At 38.9% G+C, this 13,794-nt stretch overlaps 1 protein-coding gene across 4 annotated transcripts in view; it reads left to right on the forward strand.

Moving 5' to 3' along the window:
* Positions 1-13,794, forward strand: part of KIF13A (kinesin family member 13A) — a gene marked incomplete at its 5' end in the record, with an annotated part of 214,779 nt that overhangs the window by 107,995 nt on the left and 92,990 nt on the right. For all 4 annotated transcript variants that reach the window (XM_082848810.1, XM_082848812.1, XM_082848809.1 and 1 more), the window contains one exon: positions 9,690-9,750. In XM_082848810.1, coding sequence (XP_082704936.1) covers positions 9,690-9,750 — 61 coding nt within the window. The remainder of the gene's footprint in view (positions 1-9,689; positions 9,751-13,794) is intronic.

Here is a 13,794-nt window from a genome sequence, read left to right on the forward strand (position 1 = left end):
GACATTGGTCCACCAGAGACCTCCCGGCTCCACGTAGTATCAAACAGTGAAATCTTTCCCAGAGATCCCCATCTCAACACTAAGACCCAGCTCCACTCAACGACCAGCAAGCTACAGTGCTGGACACCCTGTGCCAAACAACTAGCAAGACAGGAACACAACCCCACCCATTAGCACAGAGGCTGCTTAAAATCATAATAAGGTCACAGACACCCCAAAACACACCATCGGATGCGGTCCTGCCCACCAGAAAGATCCAGCTTCCTCCACCAGAACACAGGCACCAGTCCCCTCCACCAGGAAGCCCACACAACCCACTGAACCAACCTTACCCACTGGGGGCAGACACCAAAAACAGCGGGAACTACGAACCTGCAGCCTGTGAAAAGGAGACCCCAAACACAGTAAGTTAAGCAAAATGAGAAGACAGAGAAACACACAGCAGATGAAGGAGCAAGGCAAAAACCCATCAGACCTAATGAATGAAGAGGAAATAGGCAGTCTACCTGAAAAAGAATTCAGAATATTATAGTAACGATGATCCAAAATCTTAGAGATAGAATGGAGAAAATACAAGAAATGTTTAACAAGGACCTAGAAGAGCTAAAGAGCAAACAAACAGTGATGAACAACACAATAAATGAAATTTAAAATTCTCTAGAAGGGATCAATAGCAGAATAACTGAGACAGAAGAACGGATAAGTGACCTGGAAGATAAAATATTGGAAATAACTACTGCAGAGCAGAATAAAGAAAAAAGAATGAAAAGAATTGAGGACAGTCTGAGAGACCTCTGGGACAACATTAAACGGACCAACATTCGAATTATACGGGTCCCAAAAGAAGAAGAGAAAAAGAAAGGGACTGAGAAAATATTTGAAGAGATTATAGTTGAAAACTTCCCTAATATGGGAAAGGAAATAGTTAATCAAGTCCAGGAAGCACAGAGAGTCCCATGCAGGATAAATCCAAGGAGAAACACACCAAGACACATATTAATCAAACTATCAAAAATTAAATACAAAGAAAAAATATTAAAAGCAGCAAGAGAAAAACAACAAATATCATACAGGGAAATCCCCATAAGGTTAACAGCTGATCTTTCAGCAGAAACTCTGCAAGCCAGAAGGGAGTGGCAGGACATATTTAAAGTGATGAAAGGGAAAAACCTACAACCAAGATTACTCTACCCAGCAAGGATCTCATTCAGATTCGACAGAGAACTTAAAACCTTTGCATACATGCAAAAGCTAAGAGAATTCAGCACCACCAAACCAGCTTTACAATAAATGCTAAAGGAACTTCTCTAGGCAGAAAACACAAGAGAAGAAAAAGGCGTACAATAACAAACCCAAAACCATTAAGAGAATGGTAATAGGAACACACATATTGATAATTACCTTAAATGTAAATGGATTAAATGCTCCCACCAAAAGACATAGACTGGCTGAATGGATACAAAAACAAGACCCATATATACGCTGTCTACTAGAGACCCACTTCAGACCGAGGGACACATACAGACTGAAAGTAAGGGGATGGAAAAAGATATTCCATGCAAATGGAAATCAAAAGAAAGCTGGAGTAGCAATTCTCATGTCAGACAAAATAGACTTTAAAATAAAGACTATTACAAGAGACAAAGAAGGACACTACATAATGATCAAGGGATCAATCCAAGGAGAATGTATAGCAATTGTAAATATTTATGCACCCAACATAGGTGCACCTAAATACTTAAGGCAAATGCTAACAGCCATAAAAGGGGAAATCGACAGTAACACAATCATAGTAGGGAACTTTAACACCCCACTTTCACCAATGGACAAATCATCCACAATAAAAATCAATAAGGAAACACAAGCTTTAAATGATACATTAAACAAGATGGACTTAATTGATATTTATAGGACATTCCATCCAAAAACAACAGAATACATATTCTTCTCAAGTGCTCATGGAACATTCTCCAGGATAGATCATATCTTGGGTCACAAGTCAAGCCTTGGTAAATTTAAGAAAACTGAAATTGTATCAAGTATCTTTTCCAACCACAATGCTATGAGACTAGATATCAATTACAGGAAAAAAACTGTAAAAAATACAAACACATGGAGGCTAAACAGTACACTACTAAGTAACCAAGAGATCACTGAAGAAATCAAACAGGAAATCAAAAAAATACCTAGAAACAAATGACAAGGAAAACACGACGACCCAAAACCTATGGGATGCAGCAAAAGCAGTTCTAAGAGGGAAGTTTATAGCAATACAATCCTACCTCAAGAAACAAGAAAAAGCTCAAATAAACAACCTAACCGTACACCTAAAGGAATTAGAGAAAGAAGAACAAAAAACCCCCAAAGTTAGCAGAAGGAAAGAAATCATAAAGAGGAGATCAGAAATAAATGAAAAAGAAATGAAGGAAATGATAGCAAAGATCAATAAAGCTAAAAGCTGGTTCTTTGAGTAAATAACCAACATTGATAAACCATTAGCCAGATTTATCAAGAAAAAAAGAGGGACGACTCAAATCAATAGAATTAGAAATGAAAAAGGAGAAGTAACAACTGACACTGCAGAAATACAAAGGATCATGAGAGATTACTACAAGCAACTATATGCCAATAAAATGGACAACCTGGAAGAAATGGACAAATTCTTAGAAATGCACAACCTTCCGAGACTGAACCAGGAAGAAATAGAAAATATGAACAGACCAATCACAAGCACTGAAATTGAAACTGTGATTAAAAATCTTCCAACAAACAAAAGCCCAGGACCAGATGGCTTCACAGGCAAATTCTATCAAAAATTTAGAGAGGAGCTAACACCTATCCTTCTCAAACTCTTCCAAAGTATAGCAGAGGGAGGAACACTCCCCAACTCATTATACGAGACCAGCATCCCCCTGACACCAAAACCAGACAAAGATGTCACAAAGAAAGAAAACTACAGACCAATATCACTGATGAACATAGATGCAAAAATCCTCAACAAAGGACTAGCAAACAGAATCCAACAGCATATTAAAAGGATCATGCACCATGATCAAGTGGGGTTTATCCCAGGAATGCAAGGATTTTTCAATATATGCAAATCAATCAATGTGATACACCATATTACCAGATTGAAGGATAAAAACCACATGGTTATCTCAATGGATGCAGAAAAAGCTTTCAACAAAATTCAACACCCATTTATGATAAAAACCCTCCAGAAAGTAGGCATAGAGGGAACCTACCTCAACATAATAAAGGCCATATATGACAAACCCACAGCCAACATCATTCTCAATGGTGAAAACCTGAAACCATTTCCATTAAGATCAGGAGCTAGACAAGGTTGCCCACTCTCACCACTATTATTCAACATAGTTTTGGAGGTTTTAGCCACAGCAATCAGAGAAGGAAAAGAAATAAAAGGAATCCAAGTCAGAAAAGAAGCAGTAAAGCTGTCACTGTTTGCAGATGACATAATGCTATATGTAGAGAATCCTAAAGTCTCTACCAGGAAACTACTAGAGCTAATCAATGAATTTGGTAAAGTAGCAGGATACAAAATTAATGCACAGAAATCTCCTGCATTCCTGTACACTAATGATGAAACATCTGAAAGAGAAATTAAGGAAACACTGCTATTTACCACTTCAACAAAAAGAATAAAATGCCTAGGAATAAACCTACCTAAGGAGACAAAAGACTTGTGTGCAGAAAACTATAAGACACTAATGAAAGCAATTAAAGATGATACAAACAGATGGAGAGATATACCATTTTCTTGGGTTGGAAGAATCAACATTATGAAAATGACTATACTACCTAAAGCAATATACAGATTCAATGCAATCCCTATCAAACTATGAATGGCATTTTTCACAGAACTAGAACAAAAAATTTCACAATTTGTTTGGAGCCACAAAAGACCCCGAATAGCCAAAGCAATCTTGAGAAAGAAGAACGGAGCTGAAGGATTCAGGCTCCCTGACTTCAGACTATACTACAAAGCTACAATAATCAAGACAGTCTGGTACTGGGACAAAAACAGAAATATAGATCAGTGGAACAGGATAGAAAGCACAGAGATAAACCCACGGACATATGGTCACCTTATTTTTGGTAAAGGAGGCAAGAATATACAATGGAGAAAGACAGCCTCTTCAATAAGTGGTGCTGGGAAAACTGGATAGCTACGTGTAAAAGAATGAAATTAGAACACTCCGTAACACCATACACAAAAATAAGCTCAAAATGGATTAAAGACCTAAATGTAAGGCCAGACACTATCAAACTCTTAGAGGAAAACATAGGCAGAACATTCTATAACATAAATCACAGGAAGATCCTTTCTGACACACCTCCTAGAGAAATGGAAATAAAAACAAATATCAACAAATGAGACCTAATGAAACTTAAAAGCTTTTGCACAACAAAGGAATACATAAGTCGAAAAGAAAACCCTCAGAATGGGAGAAAATATTTGCAAATGAAGCAACTGACAAAGGATTAATGTCCAAAATTTACAAGCAGCTCATGTAGCTCAATATCAAAAAAACAAACAACTCAATCCAAAAATGGGCAGCACACCTAAATAGACATTTCTCCCGAGAAGACATACAGATTGCCAACAAACACACATGAAAGAATGCTCAACATCGCTAATCATTAGAGAAGTGCAAATCAAAACTACAGTCTCACCTCACACCAGTCAGAATGTCCATCATCAAAGAATCTACGAACAATAAATATTGGAGAGAGTGTGGAGAAAAGGGAACCCTCTTGCACTCTTGGTGGGAATGTAAATTGATACAGCCACTATGGAGAACAGTATGGAGGTCCCTTAGTAAAAATAGAACTACCATACGACAGCAATCCCACTACTGGGCATATACCCTGAGAAAACCATAATTCAAGAAGAGTCATGTACCACAATGTTCATTGCAGCTCTATTTACAATAGCCAGGACATGGAAGCAACCTAAGTGTCCATCCACAGATAAATGGATAAAGAAGATGTGGCACATATATACAATGGAATATTACTCAGCCATAGAAAGAAACGAAATTGAGTTCTTTGTAGTGAGGTGGATGGACCTACAGTCTGTCCTACAGGGTGAAGTAAGTCAGAAAGAGAAAACCAAATACCGTATCCTAACACATATAATTGGAATCTAAAAAAAAAAAATGGTTCTGATGAACCTAGGAGCATGACAGGAATGAAGATGCAGACGTAGAGAATGGATTTGAGGACACGGGGAGTGGCAAGTGTAAGCTGGGACGAAGTGAGAGAGTGTCATGGACTTATATATACTACCAAATGTAAAATAGATAGCTAGTGGGAAGCAGTCGCATAGCACAGGGAGATCAGCTCAGTGCTTTGTGACCCCCAGAGGGGTGGAATAGGGAGGGGGGGAGACTGACGCAAGAGGACATGTATAGCTGATTCACTTTGTTATACAGCAGAAACTAACACACCATTGTAAAGCAGTGATACTCCAATAAAGATGTGTAAAAAAAAAAAAAAGAAGTCCCCCGTCTGCCATAGTCTAATTAATATACTAGTGACTTCGTAATGAATAGGTGAAATAAACATTTAGGAATTCTAATGAAATTAGTTAGAAGTCTTGAGTAAATATATTTCTCTAGTATAATGTGCTGGCTTTGAAGAAAATTATTTTATTTGAAGTGTTTAGTTTCTAAAGAATAACTCAAGAAAATGGTTTTGTTATCTCTTTTGAAATGTCAATGATTTGTATTAGAAAATAAGAAAATCATGTCCTCTTTTGTTACAAATCTTTGTGATTAAATTATAATTAAATTTTTAGCCATGAAAAGAAAGATAATAGTTTGTGAATACTAGTTTATAGTACTAAGAAGATTGCAAGGGAAATGATTGGGCTACCTAAGACAAAGAAATTATTTTAAACATCTTTAACACTGTTTTCATAACAGTCATACCAAATAATTATTCCAGCAACAGATAATTGTTCTAATTCTGTGCAAACTACAAATTATACTTGATGTGGCCATTCTTGTTTATCCACATGAACCCTGGAATGATGGTGCTGAAGAGGACTCATCTAGTGACCAAAACTGTATTTGACCCTTGAAGGAATCAAGTTCCCCGAAAATGTGCATCTGAAAGTAATGCAACACTAAAAATCTGTCTTGCAGTTTGAACTTCTACGTTTTCATAACAGTTTATCATGTTCATTCGTGTTCTTATCTGCATTCCAACTTCTTCTCCTGGTATTATGTTTATTTATTGAAAAGTGTTACATACAGTGGCTGCTCTATATGAGGTACTGACCCAGGCACTAGCATGAGACAAAGCGCCTGCCCCCAACGGGTTCACCTTTGAGTGGAGGTGAGACCCACACCAGTTGAACTAAGCCATAAAACAGGAGCACATGTGAACTAGTGCCACGGGAGCTATAGAATGCTGTGGAATTTCATAGGAGGAGGGGGATCACTGGTAACCTGCATTAAATAAAAAAATGATAACAAGAATCTTTTCAGTTGCTTTGAGTTTTTAGGGGAATCCTTCCGATATCTGGTCTTCAACTTTCTTACTGATAAATGTTGAGTTAAAGCATAACCTGTACTCCATGACTGGTTTGAGGGAGATGACCATTCTAAAATGCTTGCGATCAAAGGTTTTGAAATTTGAGACATAATTCAGTTCAGGGAGAGGCCAGTTTTTGGCAAGAAAAGAACAATTATGTCTGCCAGTACTATCAGGGCCCTTTCTCCTCTGCAGAGTTTTAACATTTGTCTGAATTTGGGAGGGTGAATGCCTAAAATGAAAAATTGTTATCTTCCTTTTTACGAGCAAAAACAACTTTAGACTATTAACCGTCTGTTAGAAATGAAAGTTGGCACAGAATTTGGAATGATTATTACTAAGGGTAGACCCCCCAGTTTTGGGATGGATTTCATTTTATTTCAAGTAACATTACTGTGAATGTAAATCTCTAGCTTTCTAAGCTTGTATGCAGAATAGCAAGCTGTTAAATACAGGTTTTAGGTAGGTAGGAAAAATTAACATACAGGAAATAAATTATTATTTCACTGTATGTAGCAACTACTAAGAGGAATTCATTGAGACTTTAGAGGGAAACAATGAACATACCTCAAAATTGGAAAGTAGCCTCTGTTGGCCATTTAAAGTAAGGAAAGTTGATGTAGGTCAAAAGGAAAGGAAAATGTCCTGGGGTTGAAAGTTAAGTGTTATAAGATGCCATTAAAGGGAGGTTGTAGAATCTCCTTTTCTGGAAATGTTTAAAAACACGACAGATCTTCATCTCTCAGAAGTGTTGAAGTTCAGTCCTGCCTTGAGGCAGGAAGATTAACTGGATTACGCCTGTGTGGTCTCTCAAATCTTTGGAAGAGCCCTTGAATGCAGTAAATATTTCACACTCTGTTGGCTGAAACTATTGTTTCATAGCTGTTCATTTTAACCTTGGTTGTCATAAGACCAGAGTGAATGTTTGTATAAATAACAAAACTGAATTTGGATTTGACGTTGACAATGTAAGTTGTGTGTGTACCTGAATCAGTTTTAAAAGCATCAAAGTACATGTAGTGCTGAAACTATTCAGAGCATAATTTAGTCTTTTGATGTGGAAAGTCCTTTCTTTCTTGCAAGTTCTCAATGACAGTAATCATTTAATAAATAATTACAAAGCAACTACTATGGACATTGCAGGATACAAATATGAATTAGGTATGGTTCCTGCTTTTAAGGATCTTTGTCTACCAGGGGAGATAAAACATATGCACACATCATATACATGATAAGTGTAAAATAAAATAATCGGGATAGGAGTCACACCAAAAAAGGATTAAACAGTGTTGTGAGAGTTCAGAGAAGAGAAAGCAAATTCCTTTGGGTTTAACCAAGGAATACTTCCTGGAAGAAAAATATATTGAACTGGGCCTTAAGGAGTATGAAGCATTCTGAAGGGTGGAAATAAAGAAAATGACAGAGGTGGAATTGTCCTTAGCAACTCCAAGGTACGGAAAGTTCAGCTGAAGCTTAAGGAAGTTGGGGGACAGGGACATAGGCTGGAAGGGTCTCATATGGCCAGTCTCAAGTGCCAGGTCAAAGTGCTTGGGTTCTGATTGCTCAGTGCTTACGATCCCTTGGCAATGATTAAGCATTAAAGGGTCTCTGTCCCTTTAGGATTGTAATTTACCATTAGAGTTGCAAGCGGGGGAAGGCTGTAACAAGCAGCCTGTGAAAGTCACTTCTGAGTTACCTGAGCCAGTTTGCTTGAGGAGTATGCTGAGAAACACTAGTTTCAAGGCATGTTAATAGGTGTTACTCTCCTCACCAAAAGTAATTGAGAAATAAAAAAGTTACACAGGGCTTCCCTGGTGGCGCAGTGGCTGAGAGTCCGCCTGCCGATGCAGGGGACACAGGTTCGTGCCCCGGTCTGGGAAGATCCCACATGCTGTGGAGCGGCTGGGCCCATGAGCTGTGGTCGCTGAGCCTGCGCGTCCGGAGCCAGTGCTCCGCAATGGGAGAGGCCACAACAGTGAGAGGCCTGCGTACCGCAAAAAAAAAAAAAAAAAAAAGTTACACAACTAAATGGGTTTATTTGCTGGAGGACTTTTCAGAGACTTTAATATTGAGAATCGCATAGAAAATCTTAAGCAGGGTAAAATATGTACCATTTCTGGATGATGTAATCTTTATTTCATGGACTGTCTCATGAAACTGCTGTTCCTTGGTGTGCACTTTGGGGAACGTTGCCCGACGCATTTGCTAATGATGGCTGGAACATGAGTGGTGGTCATATGCATGGAGAACATTAGATGTGTGTCTTTATGGAGGCAGCATCAGCCATTCCTAGTACATAGCTGGCATTCAGTAACTACTGCAGAAAACTAAAGCATGCGAGAGTGAATTATTGATTTTTTTTAAAAAATCTTATTCAATTTTTTTTTTTTTGGTGGTACGCAGGCCTCTCACTGTTGTGGCCTCTCCTGCTGCGGAGCACAGGCTCCGGACGTGCAGGCTCAGTGGCCATGGCTCACGGGCCCAGCTGCTCCACGGCATGTGGGATCTTCCTGAACCGGGGCACGAACCCATGTTCCCTGCATTGGCAGGTGGATTCTCAACCACTGCACCACCAGGGAAGCCCCCGAATTATTGATTTATTAACAATACTTGGCCCAAGACTGGGAGTCCAAGATTTCCGGGAACGTGGGGAGTTTTGACAAAGTTTTGGCTATGCTAGAAATGGTAGCATCATGGAAAGTTAGAAGGAACTGGTTTAAATGAAAGTTGATCACTTTAGTGTTTCTTGTGAAGCCATGGAAGGTCTGGCTGGAGAGTTTCAGCAGATGCTGGAACCATAGACTTGGGAGAGAAACCATTATTCTGTCTCACTAAATGTATCATTTAAAAAATTTTGGCTAAGATATCTCCTTGTTTGAATTATGGATAAGTAGCAATTTCTATATGCAACTTAGTCTAATACAAGAAAATAACCATCAATTTAGTCTGAAAGAAACTTCAGGGTTAATAAAGCATCAAACCTATGGTGTTTTTTCGCTTTTTTGGTTTTTTTTTAATAAGACAGTATCAGGCACCCTCATCTTCATCAGTGAACTTTTTTTCAGTCTGATTTACTCATGGAAGTTAATTAATTTTTAAGTTTAACGTTTTGTTCTTTCATTCAGGTATTTGCGTTTGATTATTGCTTTTGGTCCATGGATGAATCTAACACTACAAAATATGCTGGTAAGTTGGCGCTCTCTCTGCACTTGATGGTTGGGCCTCGGGCCTCTTCTTCCGTTATGTCTGTTTTCTTTAATTATTCTGGAGCTCTGTTTTTCCCATAAAATTCGCACTCATTCTTTCCAATTCTGGCACGTGGGCTTTGAAGTCAGTAAGATTTGGTTTTAGGATCTGGTTCAGCCATTTACTTGCTGAGAAGCCTCGGACAGGTTTTTTCCCAAACTCATTAAGCTTCAGGTTCTTTACCTGTAAAGGGGGTATGAAGTGTCCTCAGAGGTGTTCCAAGGATTAGAGATAACGAGGAACCACCTCAGGCCGTCATTGGAAGCTGTTGTGGTTCTTACACGAAGAGGAGGTTTAACGTGCTGTGCCTTCCCTTGCCTCTAACTTTCAGGGAAGGCACTGCTCCGCTTAAGCAAGCAAAGCGCAGATGCTGTTGGTTTCCGGGGCCCCCTCGCATCCTGAGTGTTCTAAAGTAGTCAGTGGTGATATGAACTAAAACTGTACAGTCCTCGGGGAAACATTGCCTCAAGGCCCCACATTTTGGTATTCCTTCCTTGAGGCATTTTATCCCTACTCCATTAAATACAGAAGACTGCTAATTTTATTTGTGATCACAGGTGAATCTTCACCTTTCCTAGGAGTTAAAATTACTTTAGCTCAAGAGGGAAGCATTTGTTTTAGTGGAGGAAGTCTTTGTTCCTTCCCTTCTGACTGTGACCCCTTTTTCTTAGATACATAGTCTTAATGAGCATTTTCTCCTTATTTCTACTTATAAGAATGTCAGCTGAATGACTTTACCATTTACGAAAGAAAGAAAGAGAGAAAGAAATATTGAAAGAAAGAGGAAGGAACGAAGGAAGGAAGAAAGAAAGAAAAACAGTGAGGGGGTGATGGAGAGGATGTAGATCTTAAAAGATTAGAGGGTAAAAGAAGTTACTTGCTTATAGGAAATTTTGTTTATTGGTAGCCTTTTCCTTGCTGCATAAAGCAAATCTGTTGAGAAATTATTTGATGTATACTTTTTTCAAAAGTTAATGGCTGGAGCTAGGAAGATTCCTTCCATTGCTCACATTGGGTAAATTAGCCTTTCTTTCCAAACATCATTCCTGCAACTTCAGCAATGTATTTTATTAATGTGAGTAAATAGTTCTTCATATTGGTTGTAATTAATTTGTCTTTTTATCGGTCCTTTGGGAGTCTATATAATAAATTCTACAGAGTCTAGGAGAGTCGGCCTTGACTGTTAGCACAGTATAATTTTGTGCTGGGTGTGTGCTTTTGGATTTAAATAAACAAAAGTAAAACACTTCATACTGTGACAGAACCAGATGAGGACAAATGCTATGGCTATACAAAGTCCAGTCTCTCACTCTGTTCAGTTGATATTATTCAGGATATAGTCAGATATAGCTCCCTGTATTAGAACTCTTACACAATCGTCAGATACTTCAGAGGACTCCTCATCCCTTATAGATGAAAATCTGTACTCTTTGGATGACATTTAAGATCCTTCATTTTATAACCCCATCTACCTTCCCCACCCTCTGCTCCCTGACTCCCCACCACCCCTTCTATGCTCCAGCCCAGTGTTTCTTTTTATTCAACCTAGGAAGCCAGAAAGTCTCAGAATAGTTCCTTAAGTATTCATGAAACTTCTACTGTGTGTGCAGCCTCGGAAGCCCTTGAGAAATTATAACCTAAGTTGGAAAGCAGAAGAATGCATGACAAACAACAGTAAACATTTTGAGATATTTGAACTCTAAATTTTACAGGTTTTAAGTACTACAGAAAACCCAAGGAGAGGCAAAATGTGGAAAGACTGAAGTTGCCTGGGAAGGCATCATAGAGGAGATGGGACTGAAACTGGACATAAAAGTTTAGCATAGATTTAGCCACGGGGCAGTATGGAGGGCATCCAGACGAGAGGAAGTAATACAGTGTCAAGGAAAGCACACGGACTCTGAACTCCACCCTGGGTTTAAGTCTCAGGAAGCTTGCTTTGGTTCTCTTAGACAATTTAATCTCTCTGAGTTACAATTTCTCTCCTGTAAAATGGGAAACATGGCAGTGATAATACCTATCTTACATGTTGTTATAAGGGTTCAGTAGGTAACTTACTGAGCTGACCAGTGGAAGGTGCCCATAAATGATACTTCGTTTGGCTTTTCTGTAAGTGAGGATGCAGAAGTAGGAGTGAGCATGGTGTATAACACTGGTCTGAGCAAAAGATGCATTTTGGGGGGGAATCAGTGGGAGACCTACTTTTACATGTTAAGTGAGGCCAAATAATAAGAAAGTTTAAAAGCTAGACTAAGAAATGTAGATGATATGGTGAAAAATAGGGGAGGGGCTATTGGAGTAATGGGGTTAAAATAATGCTTTAGGAAGATTGTTTTTCTCTTTCTTTTCCGTATCTCTACAATCACATCCTCCATTACTGCCCATAGAGACCATTCTAGCTTTTTGCAGTGTATCACTCATACCTCAATGTAGGACCAACTTTTTTTTTTTACTAGAGATAATTTTATTAAGTACAGATGATAAAATTAAAATGTGAAACTCAAGATTTCTGTAGCTCTTCATTACAAATAGTATGTGCCGAAGTATTTTAAAAGATAAAAATGATCTTTAAACATTTTGATAGTTTAAACTACACTAAATTTTAGCTTGCGTGGTCACATCTAATACCGTGTTTCTGGTATTAACCCTGAAATAGGGTTCTCTTGGTCGATGGAGCAGAGTCTATTTACAAAAGGTGAGGAGACAGTTTCTTACTCTTTAGGTATCGCCATTATTGTACCAATTCTGTGACCACTTCAGCAAAAAGTAAAATTCTTGCTTATTATTCTTTCAGGGTTTTTTGCACTCATTGTAAATAATTTGCCTAGTGAATATATCACTAGTAGATTAGTTGATTGGTTTCTATACTAATGCGATTTCCTTTCTCTTTTTTTAAATTTAATTTTTATTTTATATTGGAGGATAGTTTGATTTCCCTTCTCTTTAATTAAAAAAAAAGCAATTCCTTCTTAATTGTGAATAGAAACATTAAGATAGAAGTATTCATTCTCTGATGGGGCATAGAAGAAACGGAGAAGGGGAAGCACATAGTTCCTGAAACTGACCTATTTGTCAGACTCCATGAATAATGGCATCATTGATACTGAATCAGAGCTCTTGAGGCAGCTCTCAAAACTTGGGGGGCAGAGAGGAGGAGGGAGAGGGGAGAGAGACAGATGAGTGCATGGATTGAAAGAGCAAAGAGAGGCTCTCAGTTTCATGGGGTGTGTCAAATGTTAAATTCTCAATTATGTTTTATGTTACTCTACTCATTAAAAGCTATAGCAAGCAAGAGCTTCCACTCTCAGACTGATTTAGAAATCCATAATTCTATAGTAGGTATAATGGCACTGCACTGGGTTGGGTGGAGTGGTGGAAGCATGTGGGCTTTTTAATTGAACTGCCTGGGTTCCAGTCCTACCTCCCCCACCTTTATCTATGTAAGGTCTGGTGAGTTTTGTTTCCTCTTAGGTTAAATAAGGCTGATAATAGTTCTGATCTCATAGGGTTGATTTGAGGACTAAATGACCTGTTCATGTAAAGTACTTAAACCACAGGAAATGCTCACTTAATATTTATCATGGGGCTTCCCTGGTGGCGCAGTGGTTAAGAATCCGCCTGCCAAGGCAGGGGACATGGGTTCAAGCCCTGGTCCGGGAAGATCCCACATGCTGCGGAGCAACTAAGCCCCTCCGCCACAACTACTGAGCCTACGCTCTAGAGCCCGGGAGCCACGCCCGTGTGCCACAGCTACTGAGCCTGCACTCTAGAGCCTGTGCTCCGCAGCAAGAGAAGCCACTGCAATGAGAAGCCCACGCCCCGCAGCGAAGAGTAGCCCCTGCTCGCCGCAACTAGAGAAAGCCTGCGTGCAGCAACGAAGACCCAATGCAGCCAAAAATAAATAAATAACTAAATTTAAGAAATATTTATCATCATCTTTATCACTGTCACGTTGTAGCAGTAGTAAGGATAGTAGCATCAGTC

The sequence above is a fragment of the Leucopleurus acutus genome (genome assembly GCF_964270905.1).
Source record: "Leucopleurus acutus genome assembly, chromosome: 10".
Taxonomy (NCBI): domain Eukaryota; kingdom Metazoa; phylum Chordata; class Mammalia; order Artiodactyla; family Delphinidae; genus Leucopleurus; species Leucopleurus acutus.